Source organism: Apodemus sylvaticus, chromosome 1, assembly GCF_947179515.1.
Source record: "Apodemus sylvaticus chromosome 1, mApoSyl1.1, whole genome shotgun sequence".
In the NCBI taxonomy this organism is placed as follows: Eukaryota; Metazoa; Chordata; class Mammalia; order Rodentia; family Muridae; genus Apodemus; species Apodemus sylvaticus.
Genome location: NC_067472.1, coordinates 134,777,229 through 134,802,233, shown reverse-complemented (window position 1 = coordinate 134,802,233; position 25,005 = coordinate 134,777,229). Strand labels below are relative to the sequence as shown.

At 46.1% G+C, this 25,005-nt stretch overlaps 1 protein-coding gene across 1 annotated transcript in view; it reads left to right on the top strand.

Annotated features, from left to right (window-relative positions):
- Nucleotides 1–7,273: 7,273 nt before the first annotated feature.
- The window catches only part of Fam174b (family with sequence similarity 174 member B), a 43,821-nt gene continuing 26,089 nt past the window's right edge, over nt 7,274–25,005 (top strand). The window contains exon 1 of the mRNA XM_052160645.1: nt 7,274–7,827. Within this exon, the coding sequence (XP_052016605.1) occupies nt 7,277–7,827 (551 nt within the window). The 5' untranslated portion in view covers nt 7,274–7,276. The remainder of the gene's footprint in view (nt 7,828–25,005) is intronic.

Below are 25,005 nucleotides of genomic sequence, written 5' to 3'. Positions count from 1 at the left end.
TCCCCCAGTTAAATGCTTTCTTTTATAAATTATCCCGGACATATTGTCTCTTCATAGTAGTAGAAAAGTAACTAAGGCAAGTTAATGTTATCAACATCAATAACAAATTAAGAAAAAAAAACCTAGTTCCCCAAATAACAATAACAACGACAAAAAACAACAAACACAACTTTGCTTGACGTGTTTTTCTGAAAATATCTTCTTTATTGTTTGGCTTCATGGAAAATATCTGTATTCTCATATTTGTGTTTGCATTTAATATGTTGTGATTTGTTGTTTTGAAACAAGAAAAAAAAGAAATCTAGTCTTGTGAAGATACATAGTCAGAAGAGGGAGAGACATTTTCACAATCTTTTCAGATGGTTGTGGACATTCTTCTTTGACACTGTACAAAATCCACAAGTAGTTTTTTTAGATGTTAGTTACCATGTAAAAAAAACCAAAGCATAGCATAGTTTTACATCTTGATTCATCACAATCAGTCTGTCTTAGGCTGGGCATGATGTCATGTCTTTAATTTCAGCACTCGGGAGGCAGAAGCAGATGAGCCTCTGTGTACATAGTGACTGGTGTACATAGTGAGTTCCAGGCCAGGAAAGCTACATAGAGAAACCATTAAAAACAACAACAACAACAACAAACAACACCAACACAAACAAACAAAAAAAAAAAACAAAAAAAATCAAATACCACCACCTAATACAAAACAAAAAGAAAAATATCTGTCTTATGGAATAGAAGACTCAGAAACAAACCATCATGGCTACATTACAGCCACCCAGTTTTTGGCAAATGGATCAAAATCTTACCCTGGAAAATAAGACAGCCTTTTAAATCCATGGTGCTGGGAAAGTTGAGTATCCCTCTCAAAAAAATGGCGTGAAATCTGTTTCTTTTGGCCCACATACAAATCACCGCAATAGTTCAGAGCTCTTATTGCTCTTGCAGTATAAAGATTTGATTCTCAACCAGTTTGATTGGTTTGGACCAGTTTGATTCCCAACACCTACATAGTGGCTCGTAGCCACTCATAGCCCCAGTTCCATGGGAATCCAACAGTCACATAGATGGGGCACATGCAATACAAGCAAGAAAGACATTCATAAACTCAAAAAGTAAAATAAATAAATCAAAACATAATTTTAAAAAGAGTCTTGGAAAAATAGCTCAGCAGTTAAAAGCACTTACCCTTGCAGAAGACCTGGGTCCAATTTCCAACACCCCCCTGGTGTGGTTCACAGTTGTTCATATTTGAGGAGATCAGATGCCCTCGCCTCACCTTTGTGGGTACTAAACATGCACATGGTGGACATCCATCCATCCATCCAGGCAAAATGTTCACATAAAAAAATAAAACGAATAGATATAATAAAAATTGTAAAAAAATAATCAACTCAGAATGGATCTTTAGCACAGAGGCCTGAACACTGAAAGTGCTAGGAGAAATTATGCAGAAAACTCTTCAAGATATAGACATAGGCAAAACCTTTCTGCCAATAACTCTAGTAGTATTTAAACCAAAAATCTGACAAATGGGACTACATGAAATTGAAAGGCTCCTGTCTGCAAAGGAAATATTGGCAGAGTGAAGAGAGAGAGCCTACGGATTGGAAATATTTGCTAGCTGTACTTCAGACAAGGCGTTAATGGCTAGCATACATAAAGCAAAACCGAAAACATCCCCAAATCTTCCTATCAATAAGTGAGAATAAACTGAACAGATAATTTCCCAAAAATGAAGAAACAAAATTGTCAATAAGTATTTAAAATGGTGTGTAACATCAGTCGCTGTCAGGGAAATGCAAGTTTAAACTACTCTGAGACTCCATATGATGCCAGTGAGAATGGTAACAGCAAAAAGGCAAGTGGCAACAAAGAATCCTGAGGCTACGGGCAAAGAGGAGCTCTTATTCATGGCTGGTGGGCATGCACTCTTGTATTCACTACGGAAATCAGCATGGAGGTTTCTAAACAACAACTAACCAAAGTCCCAAACCACCACCACCACCACCACCACCACCACCACCACCACCACCACCACCTAAAAACAGAACTACCCTGTGACCTAGCTATATCACTAGTGGGCATAGACCCAGAGACTCTAGTCCTGCTGCTCTCCAACATCCATGTTCATTGCTCTGCAATTCACAAAGTAGGAACTGGGGCTAGTTCAAACATCGACTGATAAATGGGTAAAGTAAATATGGCATATATATGCAATGGAATTTATTAAAAAGTTTTAAAAAATGTATTAGTCCCCCCTCTAGTCCCTCCTTCCACTGTAGGATCTGAGGACTGATTTGAATGAGAATGGTCTCCATAGGCTCTTATACTTGAACGTTTGGAAGACTGTTTAGGAAGGATTAGGAGGTGTGGCCTTCCTGGAGTAGGTGTGGCCTTGCTGGAGGTGTTTTACTGGGGCTTTGAGCCTTCAAAATCTCCTGCCAGGACCCGTCTCTTTCTGTCACCATCTTGTGGATCAGTTGTAAGCCCTCAGCTACTTCTCCAGCGCCATGACTACATGCCACCATGCTTTCTGCCCCATGACCATGAGCTATCTCTCTGAAACTGTCACCAGGCCCACAGTCACATGCTTTCTTCTGTAAGCTGCTCTGGTCATGCTGTCTTTTCACGGCAATAGAACAGTAACTAAGACCCCACTAGTTGGGGCTGGGGCTGCTGAGTGACAGAGCACTCATGCACTAGCATGCATATAATAAAAGCCTGGGTCCTGTCCAAGCACATACATACCAACTGATTTGGTTTGCCTTCCTAATGGACCTTCACTCACAAATAATTCCTAACAATGTGCAACTGCCACTTGGAAAAAAAAATCAGTGTGTTGGTTTAAGCAGATCTTCCAAATTTTGATGTATTCCATTATAAAACCTCCATGATTCCATAGCCTCTGAGGCATCAACTCTGGATGTCACAGTCTTGTAATGTGGCACTTAGGAGAAGTTCCCGCATGGTAGAGGTATAAAATATAAACTGTAGGAAGGAGCTGGAGCGATAGCTCAGCAGTGGGGAGCATTTGTTGCTCTTGCAGCGGGGTCTGAGCTCATTTCTCAGGATCCTCATGGTGTTTCCTCCAGCTCTGGGTTATACAACACTGTCTTCTGCCCTCTGTAGGCACCAAGCATGTACGTGGTACATGCACATGCATGCAACGAAACCACCCAGACACAAAAATGAACATAAATAAATCTAAAAACTGGAAAATATATAAAACATAATTCAGGCCTGGTGCTAGACAACTGCAGTTCTAACCCTGTAGGAGAAGGGGGTGGGAAAATTAGAAGTTTGAAGCCAGTCTGTGCTACACAGAGATTTGTCCCAGAAAGAGGGAGCAAGAGGGGAGGGAGGAAGGGAAGGGATAAGCAGGGGGTTTATCCCTTTTTAAAACTTGTGCTACTCAAAAAAGTTTCAAGGCCCTGTGCTACTGTTAAACTAGAGCATCCTAATTGACAAGCTTTAAAAATTTCTAGTGTGAATAAGTGGATATTAACCTAGAAAACTGGAATACCCAAAACATAATCCACACATCAAATGAGATACATGAAGAAAGGAGGAGTGGCTCCTGGTTCTGGAAAGACTCAGTGAAACAGTATTCGGCAAAACCAGAACGGGGAAGTGGGAAGGGGTGGGTGGGAGGACAGGGGGAGAGAAGGGGGCTTACGGGACTTTCGGGGAGTGGGGGGCTAGAAAAGGGGAAATCAGTTGAAATGTAAATAAAAAATATACTGAATAAAAAAAATCTTCACCCAATTATAAAACAGTTGGTATATACAAGGAAATAAATTAGAATATAAAAAAAATTTTTCTAGTGTGCCACTTGAAATCCTGGATTTTTATCATTGGACACAATACTGTCAGCTGGCCTCCTTGAAAGCGGCAGGCGCATTTTGTTTACTTTTGAGACACTGCCTGCCAAAGACCCACTCTAAAGTCTGTCAGTCACTCTTTGATGACAAATGCTGTTCCAAAAAGAAAAAAAAAAAAAAGAAAAAGGCCATTTGTTTTGCAGTTCTAAGAATTGCACAGTTGCTTTTCCTCAAGTTCCAGTTCTTGGTGTGAAACAGAAGTGATTTACTAATTCTTCTTGCCTTATCCTGTGTGATAAGACAAGATAGATAACATGCCCAGAGTCAAGGGGATTCTGAAGTGAGTTTGGCTCTGTGTCAGTGTCTGTGCAGAGCATGGCTTTGGAGATGATACCTGGTGACAGCAGGCCTTGCCTTGAGTCTTGATGTCACCTTTGTTGATACTGGCTGTCTTAGGGTTTCTATTCCTGAACAAAACATCCTGACTAAGAAGCAAGTTGGGGGGGGGAAGGGTTTATTCAGCTTATACTTCCCACATTGCTGTTCATCACTAAAGGAAGTCAGGACTGGAACTCAAGCAGGTCAGGAAGCAGGAGATGATGCAGAGGCCATGGAGGGATGTTTCTTACTGGCTTGCTTCCCCCTGCTTGCTCAGCCTGCTCTCTTATAGAACCCAGGAATACTAGCCCAGGGATGGTACCACCCACAAGGAGCCCTTTCCCACTTGATCACTAATTGAGAAAATGCCTTACGGCTGGATCTCATGGAGGCATTTCCTCAACTGAAGCCACTTTCTCTGTGATAACTCCAGCCTGCGTCAAGTTGACACAGAAAACCAGCCAGTACACTGGCCCAACTGTCAACTCAATAAAAAAAGAAAATCTTACTTCAGCACCATTTCAGAATTATTTCTTACTCTGAAGATTCCCTGAAAGGGTGCCAGGGACCCCAGTGGTCCTCAGACTGTGCTTCTAGTGGAGATCAGTCCTGGATGCAGCCTAACCTGTGTCCAATAACCCTTGTTATTTTTTTTAAAAGATCTATTTATTTTATGTACATGAGTACAGTGTTGCTGACTTCAGACTCAGCAGAATCTGGCATCAGATCCCATTACAGATGGTTGTGAGTCACCATGTGGTTGCTGGGATTTGAATTCAGGACCTTCAGACGAGCAGTCAGTGCTCTTAACCGCTGAGCCATCTCTCCAGCCCCCAACCCTTGTTATTAAATCTAAAGTTTGCCACTGTTGCCTGTTAACCAATTTTCCTTTTTAACATTTAGCATTTTGGGGTCAAAATGCTTTAGAGACTCTAATATGGGGCAATTTGTACATGAGTCTTACTTAATTAGAAAGAATGACAGATCTAAAGGTTTCACATTACTAAAGTAGTTTGACATTTATGCTTCCTGTAATCTTGGTGTTCGTTAAGCTGATGCCAAATAATCACATCTACAGCTCATAAATTGTGGCAAAAGGAGAGAATGCTTACATTATCTTTATTTATTTGTATGTTTGTGAGCCTGCTTCCCTGTAGTTGTGTACCACCTGGGTGCAGGGCGTGGGGAGGCCATAAGAGGGCACTGGATCACCCGACACTAGAGTTAGTTGCGAGCCACCTGATGTGGGTTTTAGGAGCTGGACCCAGGTCCTCTCTAGCCCTCAGTTTATGGATGTACTCAGTGACCTTATTATGCTTGGCACCGTCACTTTTTAAGATATTAAAAACCTTGTATTCACCAGTTTAATCCTTACTGGCCAAGGTCCCTCAATGGTCAACTTCCATCCTGGTTGAGAGGCTTTAAGTTGGAACACCTTTGGTCTACTATACAGGACTTAACTAATAAATCACAAGGCTGCAACATTTGAAGCTTGGGGAATTATGGACATCATGCCTAGATCTTTAGGGAATTTGCTGTGTATATTCTGATATGAAAACAAGACTTCTCCATCAATGTAGTTCAGAGCTCGAGTCCTTTAACCATAGGATTTTTCTTTTTCCTTTTTCTTCTTTTGGGTCTGGATCTCACCATGATAGCTCTGGCTGTCTGGGAACTCACTATGTAGACCAGGATGGTATCGGATTCATAGACATCTGTCTGCCTCTGCCTCCTCAGTGCTGGGATTAATGGTGTGCTCCACCATGTCTAGCATATGATCTTTATCTCTTGTCCCTGTAGCACGCTTGCAAACACTCGACACACAAAGTGCTTGGTGGGACATGACTTCTGGGAATCTCAGTGTTGTTCACTCCCCTCCCCCACATAGAAATTCATCACACCGTATATGGCAGACAGCTGTTCGGTGGCCCCAATGCTCCCAGCTTCCTGTTATTTACATCATTGTGCTGCCTTCTTTCCCGAATTGTGAATGAGAGTGGCGGCATGCCTCTGATGAACTGATTCAGGAGAAAGTGTGGGGATGTCACGTCTGTGATTAAGTTTTATGGAACTGTCTTCTGTCCTGTTCCCTGACTTTATTGCTAACTGGGCTTGAATGCTTTGAAGATACAAAACGCTCTGTTAGAAATTCTCCCAGTTAGAACTTAGGGCAGCTTCTGACAGACAGATGGTGGGGAATGGAGGCTCTGGTTTCGTAGCCCGTGAAGAGCTGAATCAGCCAGGGGAAGCCAATTGAGCTCAGAGACAGATTGTCCCCCGAGTGAACCTTTTGAGGAGATCTGGAGGGGGTGTTAGTTGGATCTTAAACTTAACAAGACACCTTGAAACGGGAGAACCCAGATAGACTGGGGCTGAGATAACATACGGGGATTGTTGTGACCTACTAGGTTTGGGGATAATTTGTTATGGAAGTTATTATAGATAATGAATGCATTGTTCGTTGTATTTGTCTGTTTCTCTAGCACGACCAGAAATGAGCTGATCAAAGTCCTTGCTCTATACGTTTAGATATTTGCTGATCTGGAGTGCCTTCCAGATCATCTAGGGGTCTGTAACTGTTGCTCCAGGAACCCACGCAACACTATTAATTGCTGGACTCCCAAGAGAATATCCATAGCTGCCTTTCCCCAGCCCCAACATCATTTAGTTTTATGTACCAGAGACAGCACAACAATAAATTACTCCTTGGAGTTTGAAACTTCAGTCTGGTCTGGAGAAAGTACTTCCAAAGGTGGGGGAACACAGCAAACCAGTTCACCAGAGTTGGTGCAAAAATGCTTGCACGCTCCATAAGAAATCTGGGTTGCGGTGAGCTGATACCCTCCGTGCTAAATCAACAAACCAGGTTAACAGATACCTGTTTCCAGAGGGGGCTGCCAGACTGAATGAGATAAATCACGTGAACAGCACATCTGCCCGGAGCAGAATGAGCCAAGCAGTTAGGATTCCTCCATGGGGTCTTAGGTCCTGATCCGCCTGGGCCACCCAGGGGCGGAGCGCAGCGGGGACCCAGCTGAGGTCTGCCCCGCCCACGCAGGGCCGAAGCCCGTCGAATGACTCTGTGCAACGTGTTGGTGGCTGCCGCGGCGGCGCGGGTTCTTCCGGGCTCTGCAGCTTCCTGCCGAGCATCGCGCAGCCGCCTCGGCCGCGGGAGACCCCGGCGCAGGCCTCCGGGGTGCCAGCCTCTGGGGTGCAGGCCTCCTGGGTGCAAGCCTCCGGGACGCAGACCTCCGCACCGTGCGTGCGCACAGCGCACCATGAGCACCCTGACACTGCCACCGCCGCCACCACCACCACCACCACCACCGCTCCTGCTGCTGCTGCTGCTCGCGCTCCTGGCCGCGCCCGCCGTCCTCGCTCGCAGAGCAGAGTCCGCCTTGGCCTCACAGCCCGAAGCAGACCACCGGCCTCCGCCCAGCTTGGGGAATGCTACTCAGCTGGGATCTGGCATGGCGGGTGGGGGAGGCTCCAACAGCAGCAACGACGCGGTGGTGACCCGTATCTCCAGTTTGCTTCGCGACCTGCCCACCCTGAAGGCGACGGTGATCGTGGCGTGCGCCTTCAGCGCGCTGCTCATCGCCTGCCTGCTGCTGCGCGTCTTCAGGTGGGTCGTGTTGCCCAGCTTCTCGCCCTGTTGGCTCCACGGGCGCCATGCTGCTACTGCTACTGTTGCTGCTGCTGCTGCTACTGCCACTGCTACTGCTACTGCGCGCCCACCTCACCTGCGCGCACAGGTGCTTGCTCTCAGCGCGCTCCCGCCAGGCGCGCGGCTTTCCGCTCTCCCTGCCAGGGTGGGATCCGGAGGGCGGGAGCGTGCATTTGGTTCTTCCAGGCACACGTCTCAGGAACCGTTTCCCCCTTTAAGGCTGTTTGGTGTGTTCCAACTCCTAGATTCTATTGCTTTCCTCTACTCACGGTTAACACAAACTCTGAGTTCTGACCAGTTTCCGTGGAATGTATTTTTATGCCCACTTCGCAGATGAGGAAACATTCAGAGAGAGTTGGCTTACACAGGGGTCAAGGGACAATTTGGACTAGGGTTCTTCAATCAGGAACTTTGCTCCGCCCCCCCGCCCCCCCCCCCCATGATTGGCAGCTTTTCTGTTTTACCAGCTCTTCCCCTCTTTCACCTACAGAACGCAGAAGCGGGGAGAGAGGGATGCCAGAGGAACCCGGGGACACTTGCTTTACACCTGATGTTAGTTCCAGGATCCAGGAGATCTGGTGACCCATGATAGCTTTGGTGACGTTCAGCATTGTTCACTTGGAGTCAGCGAACGCCCAGACCAGCTCTGAGCTTGGAGGTTTGAAGCAGTTAGCTCAAAATAATCCCAGCCCACACAGCTGTGTACTTTTAAAAGAAGGCATTTGAACTATTTTGCCAGTCTGCTCCTTATTACCCAAGAGTGGGGGAGAAAACAAAGGCATCCTGTGGCCAGATGTGAGGGGACAGGGTTGTGTGTTTAAGTAGGAGATGTGACACTCAGGCCCGGAAGGGAGAGTCCTTGGCTTGGGTGAGGAAGGAAGGAGACCACTTAATGAGATAAACTGCTTCTGGGCATGATCTGTGTCCTCTCTCTGGGAAGGCACGCTAGTTAAGTTTCTCCATAGACCGCTGCCAATCTGGATTCTGATTTAGATGGGATCTGGAGCCTTTTACGGCAGGGGCTGTTCCTCTAGTGCTCCTTTGTTGGTGTTGCTCCTCAGAGTGTGGAACAAGCAAGTATTGTTGGATTCTAGAACACCCCACAGCTCTGTGTGGCTAAAGGCGGGCTGGTGCGCCTTGACTCCGCTGCCTGGCGGTCTGTTCTGTGGCTCTTGTTCCTGGCCATGCTCCCCTGTGGACTTGATTAACTAGCTGGCCGGGGGTCCTTTGTACCTGCTGGCTTTCCACCTTCTTAGCTTGTAGGCTCTGAGTCCTAGTCAGTCCATCACCCAGAGCTCCTAACACCATTCCCCCCTGCCTGAACGTTCTCTCCCTCCCAGCACCACTTTAGATGGGCTGCACCTTCCTCATCTCACCTGGGTCACAGTGATGTCCTTTAGGCTGGGGTTCCTGGCTGACCCTTGTTCCTCTGCTCGCCATCCTCCCTCTGCTCCCATCCTCCCTCTGCTCCCATCCTCCCTCTGCTCCCCATCCTCCCTCTGCCCCATCCTCCTTCTGCTCCCCATCTTCCCTCTGCTCCCCATCCTCCCTCTGCTCCCCATCCTCCCTCTCCTGCTGGAGTGCTGTTCTCATTCTTCGATCTGATCCACCTTCTATATTAAACTCTTGGACCTGGGGTTGAGGCTGGCTCTTTATGATTGGCATTCTGCCTTGTTCTTGAACCTACCTACAAGTTCTGCCCCGTGCTCCTCTGCCCTTAGCTGTGTTGGACTCCAGGGCTCTCTGGAAGCAGTGTGTGATCCTTTATGCATTACTTGCTTTTTTGGATTCGTTGTCCCAATCCTGTAAGGCCTCAGTTTCTTCTGTGCTAGCCAGTCTTGTAGCTATTAGCCACACAGAGAACTGGAAACATAACTTTCTGAACTGGAAGGCACTGTAACCATGAACTTCACATGGAATTTATTAAGGGATATTTGACTCTTTTTATTTATTTACTTATTTATTTATTTTTGGCTATATCTTTGAAGTAGCATTATTTTTTTCAAATCATGATGTATTGGGTTAAATATATTAAAATCAGGACTGCAGATGCCACAATTCCAATTTCAATCTGAGACTAATAAAGATTCAATTCTATTTTGACACAAGTTTGCAACAGATTCCCAGTTCAAATCACTGGCTGAAAAGGAATAAATAACTATGATCTCTCTGTCTGTCTGTCTCTCCCCCTCTCTTCATACACACACACACACACACACACACACACACACACACACACACACACACGCTTCCCTCTGCCCCTTCCTGGATTCCCCCAGGACACCAAGTCTACACAAGCACTCATTGCTGACCTTACACACACACACACACACACACACACACTTCCCTCTGCCCGTTCCTGGATTCCCCCAGGACACCAAGTCTACACAAGCACTCATTGCTGACCTTCCTTTGTGTTTATATACCTGGGAAAACTCCCTTGTCAGCCCCTCCTCCTCCAGTTCCCAAAGCACAGTTGAGTTGAAATTTCCTTGTCCCTGGTAATGTCCTCAGCATTACCAGGCTGAGGGTTATGAAGGGCAGGGCTTCTCTGTCTCCCTAGCACCTAGTGTCATTCCAGGAATTGGCTGGCATTTAATAAAGATATTTATAGCAAAAGAATGTTAAACTCCTGAGTATTTTACATTGTTGATGGCTCTCCAAGTGTCGCTTTTGACTTAGATGCATGGTCACTGTGGTCATTGCGGATGCCTATGGGGTGGGGACTTGGGTGGTACCTGTTCATTGTCTTAGAAAGGCAGGAAAACTGGGACGAGAGTGTAGTATCATTGCTTATTCATTAACACTCCTGCCTGTTTTCTCCTGTGAAGAATCAGCTTGCCAGACAACAGAACAAACACGGAGCTAAGGAAAGCGTTTTAAAGGAAAGGTCCACATAGTGAAAACCAGAATCTTTTTATTAGGCAGCCACACTGCTAAGGTCCACATGTTTCCTCCTTTGATATTCTGTTTCTGATGTTAATGACTGGCAGAGGAAGATGAAATACGCGTGTGTTGGGATATTCCGAGAATTGTGTTATCACAGTGAAACATTTTGAATACTGTGCATAGGGCTGAGTGTGCTGGTGTATACCTGTAATCTCAGGATTGAGGAGGCTGAGGCAGGAGGATCGTGCTGCTACACAGCATGACCTTGTTAAAACAAAACACAAAACGTATCCAGCAATTGGCACAGTGGCCGTCTGTGATGGGTTCATACTGACTGTCAGCTTGGCAGGCTCTAGAATCATCGAGAGGGTGAGCCTCCAGGCCTGTCTGTGACTGAGCTTCCAGATTGGGTTCCTGAGGTGAGAGGAGACCCCTTCAATGTGGTCAGCGCCGGGCACAGGCTGGGATCTTAGACAGTAAAGGGAGAGTGAGCCGAGAAAGGGTCGTCTTTCCTGCTGCTGTGGCATCCCCGCCATGCGGGGCTGCACCTTCAAAATGTGAGCTGAAATAAACTCTTCCTTCCCCAAGTGGCTGTTTCAGGTATTTTGTTAGAGCACCAAGAAAAGTGCAGAATGCATAATCTTTAAGAGCTGTTAAGGGGCTGGAGAGATGGCTCAGCAGTTAAGAGCACTGACTACTCTTCTGAAGGTCCTGAGTTCAAATCCCAGCAACCTCATGGTGGCTCACAATGAGATCTGACACCCTCTTCTGGGGTGGCTCAAGACAGCTATAGTGTACTTATGTATAATAAACAAACCTTAAAAAAAAAGAGAGCTGTTAAAAGCAATGGCATGGGAAGGCAGTGTGGTGAATTAGGAAAGACTCAGACTATGGGGAAAGTAATAGTGACAGTACCAGATGTGTCTCGTTGAATGCAGCGGGTTACACAATGGCATGCCGTGTGGGCTTATTTCACTCTGGTATAAATATGTGACTATGTGAGTGTACAAAGGAATATATTAGCATGTGTACCACCTTGTAAATATGGGCGATTCTTCCTGTATGTATTTATATTCATGGCATGATTCCCTGGCATCTGGACTCCGTTACGGCTCTGAGTCATGCATCCATGCATGCATACTGTATCCTGAAGACCAGTGGGATGACATCCGGGCTGTACCCCTGGCCATGGGATTCCTATATCCCTTGTTCTTGGTTTTCCTGGTTGGGTATCAGGGTATGCTCTGTGAAGCCGTGCCTCTGGGGTCCTCTTCTTGGACTTAGGATTACCTGGCTTTCTGATGTTTTCCTATGTGCTGGGTACATTGTAGCACCTTCTTGCTTTGTTCTTCATTTCTCTAGTTTCTTCTTGACAGCTGTTCACAGCTGTCTTTCTTCTCATGCATCTTTCATGTGAGGGTGTGCATGCCAATGTGCACATGCATGTGGAGGCTGCAGGAGGATTTTGGGTGTCCTCCTCCATTGTCCTGTATTTCCCTGAGATAGGACCTTGCACTGTACTCGACATTCACATTTATTTATTTATTTATAATTAGGGATGGCTCTCAGCAAGCCCCATTGATCCTCCTGTTTCTATCTGCCCAGTGCTGGCTTGCAGCTATCCCCAGCCACTTAGGTTTTTAGTGGGTTCTGGGAATCTGAACTCTGGCTTCCAATGCTATGCAACAGATGCTTTTACCCACTGAGCCCCGGGACCCATGTTTAATCTGATTTTCCTATTTGTTTTAGTTATTTTACTGTTTCTGTGATAAAATGCTGTGACCAAGGCAATTTATAAAAGTTTAATTGGGCGTTGATTTTTGAGGGTTAGAGTTCAGGATGTTTCTATGTGTTAATATGTATTTTGAATACTTTTTTATCACATTTTTATTCATTTATTTAGTGTGTGAGTATGTGTATGAGAGAGCAAAAAAGTGAGTGATACACACACACACAAAGAGAAAGTGTGTGTGTGTGTGTGAGAGAGAGAGAGAGAAAGAGAGAGAGAGAGAGAGATTAGGTTGGAGAACAAATTGTTGGAATCAATTCTCTCCCTCCACCCTTTGGCACCCAAATTGAACCCAGGTCCTTGGGATGGGCGGCAGGAGCCATTATTCACTGAGCCACCTTACTTGCCCTATGTATTAATATTTTGCCATCAAGGAAGCTTATATAGGCGATCAAATCTGGAGAGAAAGGTGGGCTGATTCTAGAGCATCCTCTGGTGATCACGTGGTGCATGTGAGGGCCCTGGAGGTCCTGCGGGGCAGGGACTTCTGGGTATGCTTCGTGATGCTGTGGTGGAAGAGCAGGAGGGAGAGAAGAAGAAAAAGAGGAAGAAGAGGAAGCAGCAGCACCAGCATATGTAGAAGTAGAGAAAGGATTTTACAACAGAACACGTGGTTGTTGTGACCTTGGGAGACGCTGCTGGCCTTCCGTGTGGATTCAGGGGAGACCGAGACCCTCAGAACAGAGACTGCTGCTGTCAGGATCTTTTGTTCCAGGGGTTCCCTTACAATAGCTGTCCCTTTGAGCTTTGGGAATTGGACTTTCCTCTCTCATGGTGCGGCTGCAGGCTAGGGACACTTTACACCTTGAAACCACAGTGGGAACGCTTGCTTGGCTGGCCTCCCAGTTTTCCTGAACAGGCGCCGTTTCTCTCCCTTCTCTAGGGGCTGTGTGCTCGGCCCCTTCTGATTTCAAGATCTCTGTGAAATCCTCTTATCTGAAAGAATTGGTTCTGTGCTTCCCCAGGGCTTGGAAAGGCAAAAGTCTAGGTGATTTAGCATTGCCTAATGTGGTGGCAGGTAACCACCATGTTCTGGAGACATTGACGCGTTGGTTTTGAATGGGGGATGACATTTCCTACTTACCTTGAATTTCCAAAAATTTTCATTACTATTATTTATAACAAGGAGAAAAGTTAAATATAAACAGTAGCTCCAGACCTGGGGTGGAGTGCTTTGGGGGGAGACATCAAACCACTGGCCAGCCACCATGATGGACTCCAGCCTCAGCTCGAGAACCTGTGCCGAAAACCAAGGTGGAGAATAACTGAGGAAGACAGCCAGTGCCAACGCACACACACACACACACACACACACACACACACACACACACATACACACATACATGCACACGCACACGTGCGCACACACACACACACACACACACACACACACACGCGCGCGCGCGCACACACACACACACACAGGCATGTTATACCCAACATATATAATCATCCCCTTCATGCCACCACAAACATCCAGGGTACTGGGGCTGAACAACTCTCAGATCTTGTTTCCGGTCCACCGGGGCATTGTGAGCAGTTTTCTGAGCCCTCCTAGGTATCCATTCCCCATTATGAGTTACAGTATGTACTTCTAAGGGCTGGCAGGGTATCTAGAATAACACCATGTCAAACACGGCTCTGTTTCTCCTTCAAGCAGCCAAGTGTCCCGTGGCCTTGAACAATATGATTCAGAAGACAGAGGTAGTATCTGCTCACCCTCTGACTTAGCTCCTGCTTGTGAGCGGGACGGCCATGAGGTCAAAATAATCAATCAGGGGGCATGCATATTTCAACTCCACGCATATTTCAGACAATATTGGGAATCGTCTCGGCTGAGTCTTTTGACTACTCAGCTCCCAACAAAGGAGGTGCCTTGTGACTACCCTTATGAATAGGTCTTTTAGGCATGGGCACCTGCTCCTGGTTCTTTCTAGCAAATTGAAAAGGGAAGAACAAATCCCTTTTTAATTTAACCCTGAGCCCCTGGCTTACATGGCGTTACTAGACTCCCAGACACACGTATTCTTGCTCAGTGTAGTTTCTCATGATACCAGACTTGTGTAAGGCTAAGTGGGGGTGGGGTGGGGTGAGGGTGCCCCTCCAGAAAAGAAACCCTCCTGGATGTGAACTGAAGCTTCCTAAGTTGTGTGTTTAGTTTCGGATGCCTCCTTGGGTCTAAAGATTTGCAAAGGGGGGACGTTCTGGGGAGCAGGCATTTAAAATCATGTTAAGGTATCACTTAAAAAGCAACGATAATGTCTCCTAATCTGAGGGCGATCTGCCAGGAATCCAGGCTTCATGTTTATGTTCTGGGGCTGCAGGGAGAAGGAAGCCCGTTCTGGGTAGGAAAGGCTTAGACGAGAGCCTTGACCCGGCGAACTCTGGTAGGATTCTCCCAGATGTGGCAGGCCTCGGGTGCTGTGACCTCTCAGGTGTGAGCTTTTCTCACATCCAGAGCGCTGCTGATTTCCTCCACCTTCTGTATCGTCTAGTTGAAACTGGGACCCCGAGGCTGGGAGAGATGTCACCAGGTGCTTGTATGCTCAGCTGGGCCTTTGCTGGGCCTCCAGGATGTGGAAGGCTGCACTTTGGCCTTGTCAAGTGGGTCTCCTTGGCACTCAGCCCAGTAGCTAGGAGAGAGCTTGGCTGAAGAGAGAACACATTCTTCCCAGTGTGTTTCAGGAGTGCCTCTGTGAACACAGGTGCTGCGCTGAACGGGGAGCACCCCTGAGACCCAGGAGCATCAACGTGGAAGGGAGGATTACACCCTCCATTGATCATTTTGTGGGAAGGAAGCCATGTAGTTTAACTGGGGAGCCATAAATCACAAGTGGCTTTGGCTGGAGATGGAGTGGCCCGGGAAGGCATTGTAGGAGTGGAGGAGGATTGCGGCTTAGCAGTGGGGAGGGGAAGGGCTTCTTCCAGGGTCAGACAGGCAAAGCAAGTGTGATAGTTATTTCTAACTGTGAGCACAGTTTTCAATCACTGGGGAAGAGAGTCTCGATGAATCGTTGTCTAGGTCAGATTGGCCTCTAGGCAGGCCTGTAAGGGATTGTCTCGATTACATTAGCTGGTGTGGGAACATCTAGCCTGCGGTGGGTCCTGGGCTATTTAGAGGTTGAAGAGGTGGGCTGAGCTGTAGACTTACGTGCACTCATTCCATCTCTGTTCTTGACGATGGATGTAAGTAGTTGCTTTAGGTTCTTGCTTTGTCTTTCCCAAGTCAGTGACAGACTGTAACCTGGACTATAACCTGAACCGAAACAAGCCTTTCTCCTCTGAATACCTCGTTTTGTACAAATTTCTGTGCTGAAAAGTTTTATGTTACCTGTTCCAGTGAGGGACACCTTGTTGGGGTTCCCATTTTACAGATGAGCAGATCAAGTCAATAAAGGTAGATGTATCTTGCTCAAAATCCTATTGTTGAGTGGGGAAGGGAAAAGGAAGGGTCTAACTCATGCTTCTTCTGTTGAAATATATTTGGAAGATGTCCAATTCTTCACAGTGGATTTGATGAGCGTAGGAAGCTGAGAGAGATTTGAAGGGTTAAAAATTAAAGGGCTGTTTTCAAAAGACTAGTCCAAATGAGGTCCTCTTAGGTGCTGTGGTGGTTTGGATATGCTTGGTCTAGGGAGTGGCACTATTTGGAGGTGTGGCCTTGTTGGAGGAGGTGTGGCCTTGTTGGAGGAAGTGTGTCACTGTGGGCATGGGCTTTGAGACCCTCTTCCTAACCCCGTGGGAGCCAGTCTTCTCCTGTTAGCCTTTAGATGAAGATGTAGAACTCTCAGCTCCTTCTGCACCGTGCCTGCCTGGATGCTGCCATGCTTCCTATCATGAGGATAATGGACTGAACCTTTGAACCTGTACGCCAGCCCAATTAAATGTTTTTCTTTATAAGAGTTGCCTTGGTCATGGTGTCTGTTCACAGCAGTAAAACCCTAACCAAGACAGACACTGAATGAGTAGTTGAATGATTGGTTGCCATCAATCATTGCAATTGGTTGCTAGGGAGACCAAGAAAAGGTATTAGAAGAACAGTTGGCAGGGTTGGAGATCTGAATTGTGGTGGTAGTGGTGGTGCTGGTGGTGCTGTTGCTGCAGCTGACGTTGGTGGTAGGTAATAATGGCGATGATAATGATGATGGTGTTGGTGATGATGATGATGATGGTGTTGGCGATGATAATGATGATGGTGTTGGTGATGATGATGATGATGGTGTTGGTGATGATGATGATGGTGTTGGTGATGATGATGGTGATGATCATGATCGTGATGATGATGATGATAAAAGGAAGTATCTGAAGTGGGAGACATGGTGAAGAGGGTAGGAGAGAGGTCAGGCAGGGGGAAGGCTTGATGAGGATAGAGATGAAACATGGAGGAACACAACCAGTAAACCCCTGCCCCTTCCTATGCCATGGCCCACAGATGCTGTGCTATTGGCCACTCTGTCAGGTGTCCCCATCTGTTAAGAGTTAAGAGGGTCCCCGACCTTCACATAAGGACTTCTAACTTCTAAGTGTTCTCAACTCTCTTAATTAAAAAAAAATCAGTTTACAGGCTAAAACTAAAGAGAAAAGCATGTCTGTGGTCAGGATTTCCAACTCCTGGGCCTATGCTTGGCCAACTTTGACACGGGATGAAACCCAAATGAACTCTGAATGGAGAAGCCTGTGAGTGGCCAGGTGTTGGGCCTGGAACTAAGGGCATTTCTCCCTCTGAAAAGTCTTGGGTTCCTGAAATGCTGGAGAGGGAGGACTGACACATCTCTTACCATGGCAATGATGTGTGGGTGCTGACAGGGTCAATGACTGTATCCCACAGCATGGTGACCCCAGGCTCCCAGGCTCCTGTGGGCCCCCAGCTGTCCCTTGTCAGTGTTCTCCAAGCAGTGAACTCTGTAGGTTACTTTCTTTTCTCTCTGCTTGTCTCCCCTTCCCCCCCCCCCCAGCCTCCTATACAAACAAAACAGACTCAGCCCTTTGCAAACACACCTGGCGGCAGGCAGAACAGGACCAGGAGCCTTGGGTGTGACAGTGCTTCACATGGGTCCCTGTGGCAGGTCAGACCCAGGGTGTGCTGTGTTTGTCTTAGAGAACAAGAGACATCCTTGAGACTAGGAGGGTGACAGGTTATTGGGCAATTGGATGTATAGCTTCTAGATCTGTAGTTGAGCTCCTAAGGGTTGTCTGGCTCATGTCTTCTGTCCTGGACGCCAATGCTGGGATTTATCTATAGTTGGTACTATTTTTGCCAATCCTAAGGTAGTGGAGACAAAGAGCAGATTGGTTTGTTGACCGTGGCAGAATTGCCATGGAACTGGGAGAAGGAGGGGACCCTGGTTGAGATGCATTTCATTGCATCTGTTGGGGCTCATAGGCCTTTAATGGAATGATTAAATATCTCTGATGACCATATAAACCACAGCGGAGAAACTGAGACCAATTATGCCAACCGAAGGCTTGGGAGTTGGAAATTTAGACCACAGACAGGCATGCTATTCAGTTAGGTTTTGATCTGGTACTGATTTTGAAAACCAGAGGATTTGAGGACACTTAACGTAAAGATTTAGGGCCCCTCAGGTGAGGATACCTGGTGGTACAGTGCCCATGGGCCTTAGCCCAGGAAGGGACAGGAGCTGGCTACTGCTGCCCCCTTTAGGCTGAGCATGGCACTGTTCTTATTTTATATATTTATGTGTTTGTTGTGTGGGTGCACAAATGTGTGTGCTATTTTTACCCTTATTTATTGTGTGTTTGTTTTCACATGTATGTGAGCGTGTGCCATATGTGTCGGAAACTTATGGGAGTTGATAGTTACCTTACATTATGTGGGTCCCAGAGATTAAACTCAAATAAACAGGCATTTGAGCAAGTGCCTTTATACAGGGAGCTGTTTCAACACCTCCAGGTGCCGCTCTTTGTGTCTCTGATTTGAAGGCAGTGCTTGGTCACTATTTGTCATCATGTTTGTCCCCCAAGTTCTGTCACACCATTTCCACCTCAAGGGTTTCCTGTCTGTACAGAGCACTGCGGCGTTTGGTTGTTGATCTGCTGCTTTGAGTCACTGGCCTGGGTCAGTTCTGCTGCACTGAGGCAGCAACATGAGGAGAGCTAGCACAGTGACTGACTGGGTGAGGATGGGGTCAGGGAAGAATCTCAACACAGCAGTCGGGAGTCTCAGGCAGAGCATCTGAGGCAGAACCTAGGCCGCAGGAGGCCCTAAAGTTAGTGCTGTGGTAAAGAGACACACCCATGCTTCACGTGACCGTGTTTAATAGAGGTTGCCCATCTGTAGTAGAGGAAGGTGACATTCAAATCATACTGGCTCATGGAGACTTCCTGACAGGGTGCTTGAAGACAGAGCTCAGTGGACTGTGCTCAGGGCAGGCTGCTAGGGAACGGGGCATTGCTAACAGGTGGGGTGGCTTTTCTCTCAAGTCCTGCTAAGGCTGGACTCAGACATCTCTTCTGTACAGGATATGGCAGAAGTCAGGACTGGAAAGAAGGTTCTGGGTTGTGTTCTACCATTTTTTTTTAAGTTTAATTGATTTTCTGGGGGAACGCAGTTATCTTTCATGTTCTGAGGAGAAGGTTCAGAACAGAGGTCCGAGGTCAAAACTCAGACACGTCCTCAGCATCCTGGACACAAGCTCAAGGCATCAAGACTCACCCTCAGGGTGCACAGCCATCAGTGCTCAGTGGCTGCCTGCTTGGTCTCCCCACTTCCCACACCCCGCTTTCATTTTCTTTGCTGGGTGTTCCTGGTGACAGAGGTGCCACCATACTTAGCCTCAAGTGGCAGCAGGGCCATAAGGGCTTAAGGATGAGATTGCTGAGGTGCAGAAATGTTGAGCTGCTGATTGTGAGTCACGAAGTCACCATGTCAGGACAACACAGCCACTTGTATGAGTCATGGCAGCCCCTGGGTGGGCTCCAGGAGAGGCAGCCTGGTCCATTTCAAATTTAACGATCTGCTTTGAACTTTTGAAATTTATTTAGTTCTCTCAAGCGCAGGTCTGGGGACGTATACAGCTCAGTTGGTAAAATGCTTGCTAAGCATGCACGGATACCCAGGTTCACAACATTAGGGAAGGTGGCCCATGCTTGTCATCTCCACCCTTAGGACAGGGAAACAGGAGGCAGAAATTCAGGGTCATCCTTGGCTATATAGCAAGTTGGAGACCAGCCTGAGCCTTTGTCTCAAAATGACAGCAAAATCCAGTGTTTATTCATGTGGTTCAAAATGCACAAGAACCAGGAGGAGATAACAAAACAAAATTCACCTGTGTCCTCAGCTGTTTCCTTCACTAGACGCTGTTGATTTCTTGTGAATGTTTTCAGAGGGATTATAAGTATAGAGTCAAGTCAATGTAATAATCATAAACACACATCTCCTCTGAGGTTTACCCACATGCTCTATGGTTCACCTCTTTAAAGCATCCAACACCGTTTTTTGGATACATCCATCACAAAGATCAATTTTAGGACGTGCTCATCACTGAAGGCTGAAACCCACATTCATTATGACTCACTCTCCAAATGGCTTTCCCTGGCACTAGGTGACCTCTAATTTACTTCTGTATCCTGTGGCCGGAATCATACAACATGTCTCCTGTCTCACTTAACATTGTTCTCCCAGGGTTTATCTGTATTCTAGCATGAATCACTACTTCATTTCTATCCCAACCCCCACATAGCAGCATCCCAACTAGTGAATGTATCTCCGAATCTTTCCAAGATTGATCTTCATTCAGAATTTATGGGTACGTGTGAGTGTCTGGGTAGGGATATTTGCATGTGAGTGTTGAGGTGAGAGGAGCTGGGTTTCCCCCTACAGCTGGAGTTAGAGGTTGTTTTTGTTTTTGTTTTTTTCTTATTTTTTATTTTATTTTATTTTTTTATTTACATTGCAAATGATTTCCCCTTTTCTGGGTCCCCACTCCCTGCAAGTCCCATAAGCCCTCTTCCATTCCCCTATTCTTCCACCCACCCCTTCCCACTTCCCTGTTCTGGAATTCCCCTATACTCTTGCACTGAGTCTTTCCAGAACCAGGGGCCACTCCTCCATTCTTTTTGGACATCATTTAATTTGTGGATTATGTCCTGGGTATTCAAAGTTTCTAGGCTAATATCCACTTATCAGTGAGTGCATACCATGATTGATCTTTTGAGACTGGGTTACCTCACTTAGTATGATGTTCTCCAGCTCCATCCATTTGTCTAAGAATTTCATGAATTCATTGTTTCTAATGGCTGAGTAGTACTCCATTGTGTAAATATACCACATTTTTTTGTATCCATTCCTCCATTGAAGGACATCTAGGTTCTTTCCAGCTTCTGGCTACTACAAATAGGGCTGCTATGAACATAGTGGAGCATGTGTCCTTATTGCATGCTGAAGAATCCTCTGGATATATGCCCATCTTTCTTTTATCTCTTGTATTCTGTTGTTGATATTTGCATCTATGGTCCCTGATTTCTTCCCAAGGTTTTCTATCTCCAAAGTTGTCTCCCTTTGTGCTTTCTTAGTTGTTTCTACTTCTGTTTTTAGATCCTGGAAATTTTTGCTCAGTTCTGTCCTTTGCTTGTTTGTGTTTTCCTCTAATTCTTTAAGCGATTTTTGTGTTTCCTCTTTCATGACTTCTGCCTGTTGATCAAGGTTCTCCTGTATTTCTTTAAGTGATTTTTGCGTTTCCTCCTTATTGGCTTTTGTATTCTCCTGAATTTCTTTCAATGATTTTTGTGTTTCCCTTGTAAGGGCTTCTAATTTTTGATCCATTTTCTCCTGAATTTCTTTAAGTATGCCCTTCATGTGTTCCTGTACTAGCATCATGACCAGTGATTTTAAATCCAAATCTTGTTTTTCTGGTGTGTTGGGGTATCCAGGACTTGCTAATGTTGGAGAATTGGGTTCAGATGCTGCCATAATGCCTTGGTTTCTGTTAGTAATGTTCCTACGTTTGCCTTTAGCCATCTGGTTCTCCCAGGAGTTAGATGGTCTTATTGTCACTGGCTGGAGCTTCAACCTACTGTGAATCTTTAAGGTTATTTCTGCAACACTGGATGACTGGGTTTCTTCTGGCACAGATTACTGATATGCTGGCTTCCTCTTTTGTGCCTTTGGAGCCCTTCTCAATCTTGCCTCAAGCAATGCTATACTTAGGTTGTAAAGGTCAACCAGGTGTTCTCTGTCTGCTCTATTATGGAGGGAAGAAGTTGTGGGGGTCACTCCCTCTGTTGATTTTCACATAGGACACAGGTCCTACGATGGACTGGCTTGCAGATGAACCGCCTACGTGCTCAGTTCCTGAGTGCAGGCTGACCCCTGGCGGTTTGCACCACCAGAAATCTAAGGCTCAGGGTGTTACAGTACCTAGTGATCCTTTTGTGTCTCTGCAGACAGCAAATATGGGTGCGGGGCTTCTCTCCTTCCACAGCTTCCTGGGCAGGACATGGCCCTGAGCCAGGTGGGCTGGCAGACAAAAGCCGCCTATGTGCTCAGTTCCTGAGTGCAGGCAGACCCCTGGCGGTTTGCACCACCAGAAATCTAAGGCTCAGGGTGTTACAGTACTTAGAGATCCTCTAGAGGTTGTTTTAAGCTTCCCGGTGTGTGTGCTGGGAACTAAACTTGGGTCCTCTGCGAGAGTCACAGTTGTTCTTAACTGCTGAGCCATCTCTCCAGCTCTGCATATCACCTTTCATTTATCCATATGTGGGGTTTGAATGAGAATGGCACCGGTAGGCTCATGTATTTGGATGCCTTGTCCCAAGTTAATGGAACTGTTTGGGAAGGATTAGGATGTGTGGCCTTGTTGGCAGAGATGTGTTATGGGGATGGGCCTTGAGGATTCAGAAGTCCACACCATTAGCTCCCAGTTAACTCTTTCCCCCTCATCAGGATGTAAGCTTTCAAGCTACTTGTCTAGTACCACGGCTGCCTGCCTCCTGCCATGTTTCCTGCCCTGATGGCCGCAGACTCCCCTTCTGAAGCTCTCAGCCCCCAGCAACCTTTTTTCTTAAGTTGCTTTGGTTACGGTGCCTTATCACACCAATAGAAAAGTAGCAGGGAAACTATATTCTCAGTTGATAAATATTTGAATTGTGTCTGCTTTTTGGCTGTTATGAACAATGCTGCATTGAAGATTTGCATGTGTTTGTGTGGACATGGGGTTTACTTGTTTTTGGTTTCAGAGCTAAGAGTAGCCTGCTTGGTCATTTGGTAACTTCTGTGCTTAACTCCCCTCCCCCCAGATATTCTTTATTTACATTTCAAATGATTTCCCCTTTCCTAGATCCCCCCTCCCCAAAGTCCCATAAGCTGTCTTCCCTTCCCCTGTTCCCCAATCCATCCCTTCCCACTTCCCTGTCCTGGTATTCCCCTACACTGCAGCACTGAGCTTTTCCAGAACCAGGGGACTCACCTTCCTTCTTCTTGGGCATCATTTGATATGTGAATAGTGTCTTGGGTATTCCAAGCTTCTAGGTTAATATCCACTTATCAGTGAGTGCATACCATGAGTGTTCTTTGGTGATTAGGTTACCTCACTTAGGATGATATTCTCCAGTTCCATCCATTTGTCTAGGAATTTCATGAATTCATTGTTTTTAATGCCTGAATAGTACTCCATTGTGTAAATATATCACATTTTCTGTATCCATTCTTCCACTGAGGGAGATCTGGGTTCTTTCCAGCTTCTGACTATTATAAATAGGGCTGTGATGAACATAGTGGAGAATGTGTCCTTATTACATGCTGGGGAATTCTCTGGGTAGAGACCCAGGAGTGGTATAGCAGGGTCCTCTGGTAGTATCATGCCCAGTTTTCTGAGGAATTGCCAGACTGATTTCCAGAGTGGTTGTACTAGCTTGCAACCCCACTAGCAGTGGAGGAATGTTTCTCTTTCTCTACATCCTCTCCAGCACCTTTTTTCTCCTGAGTTTTTGATCTTTGTGCTTAACTTTTTTTTTTAAAAGATTTATTTATTTATTATATGTAAGTACACTGTAGCTGTCTTTAGACACCCCAGAAGAGGGCATCAGATTTCAATACAGATGGTTGTGAGCCACCATGTGGTTGCTGGGATTTGAACTCAGGACCCTCAGAAGAGCAGTCAGTGCCATCTCTCCAGCCCTTGTGCTTAACTTTTAAAAAAGCTGATGACTGTTTAGCAAACCACCCTACTATTCTGTGTCTCACTAGAAGCATATGAAGGTCATACTTTCTTCATATCCTTTCCAACTTTAGCTACTGTCTGTCTTTTTGACCCTAGAACAGTGGTTCTCAACCTTCCTAATGCTGTGAGCCTTTAATGCAGTTCCTCATGCTGTGGTGACTCCCAACCATAAAATTATTTCACTTGTACTTCATAACTGTGATTTCGCTATTGTTATGGATTGTAATATAATATCTATTCATATATGATGTGTGACCCCTTTTGGGGTCGTGACCTACAGGTTGAGAGCCAATGTGACTGTTGGGAACATGAAGTAGCTCATTGCCATTAAGTTTGCATTATGCCGATCGGTAATGGTATCGCCTTCCCTATATGCACTTATTGGTCACTTACGTGTTCGCTTTAGAGAACTGTTAAGATCTTTTGCCTAGGGACTGGGGCAGAGAGCTCAGTGGGTAAGAGCATTTGCTGCTAAAGCACGAGGGCCTGATTTTGAACCCTCAGCACCCGTGTAAAAGAACCAAGTGTGGTCAATGGAACATGTAGTAACCCCAGTGCTGTGCACTGTGTGTGAGGGTTGAGATTAGAAGACAGGAAGATGTTTGGGCTTGTTGGCTGCGAGCCTTGTTTCAGGTTTAGTGAGAGACCCTATCTTGAGGAAGTTAGGTGGACAGTGAGAGTCCTCATCTGCTCTCTGTACATGCGCATGGGTACCTTCTGAACTGCACATGTGCATGCACTGTAACATTTATATATCATCCATCTACTCAAACACACTGTGCTGGTAGTTTATGTCTAGTTGATCTAAACTAGAGTCACCTAGGGAGAAGGGACCTCAATTGCGGAATTGCCTCCATTAGATTGTCCTATGGCCTATAGGACATTTTCTTAATTAATGGTTGATATGAGAGGATCCAGTCCCTTCTGGGTGGTGCTATCCCCAGGAAGGTGGTCCCGAGTTGTAGAAATAAGCAAGCTGAGTTAGCCAGAGAGAAAGTCAGTAAACAGCATTTCTCATGGTTCCTGCCTAGACCCTTGCCTGGGCGTGTGCCCTGATTTCCCTCAGCAATGGACTGTGATCAGGATGGGAAATCCAATTCAATCTGTTCCTTCATAAGTTGCTTTTGATCGGTGTTTTATCAGAACATTAGAAACCTAAGTAGAAAATACACACAATAAAAAAAAATCAAATAGAGACCTTTTGCCAATTTCTAAATGGGATCACCATTTCATTATTGAGATGCAAGAATATGTTTATGTTATAAATGCAATTTCATC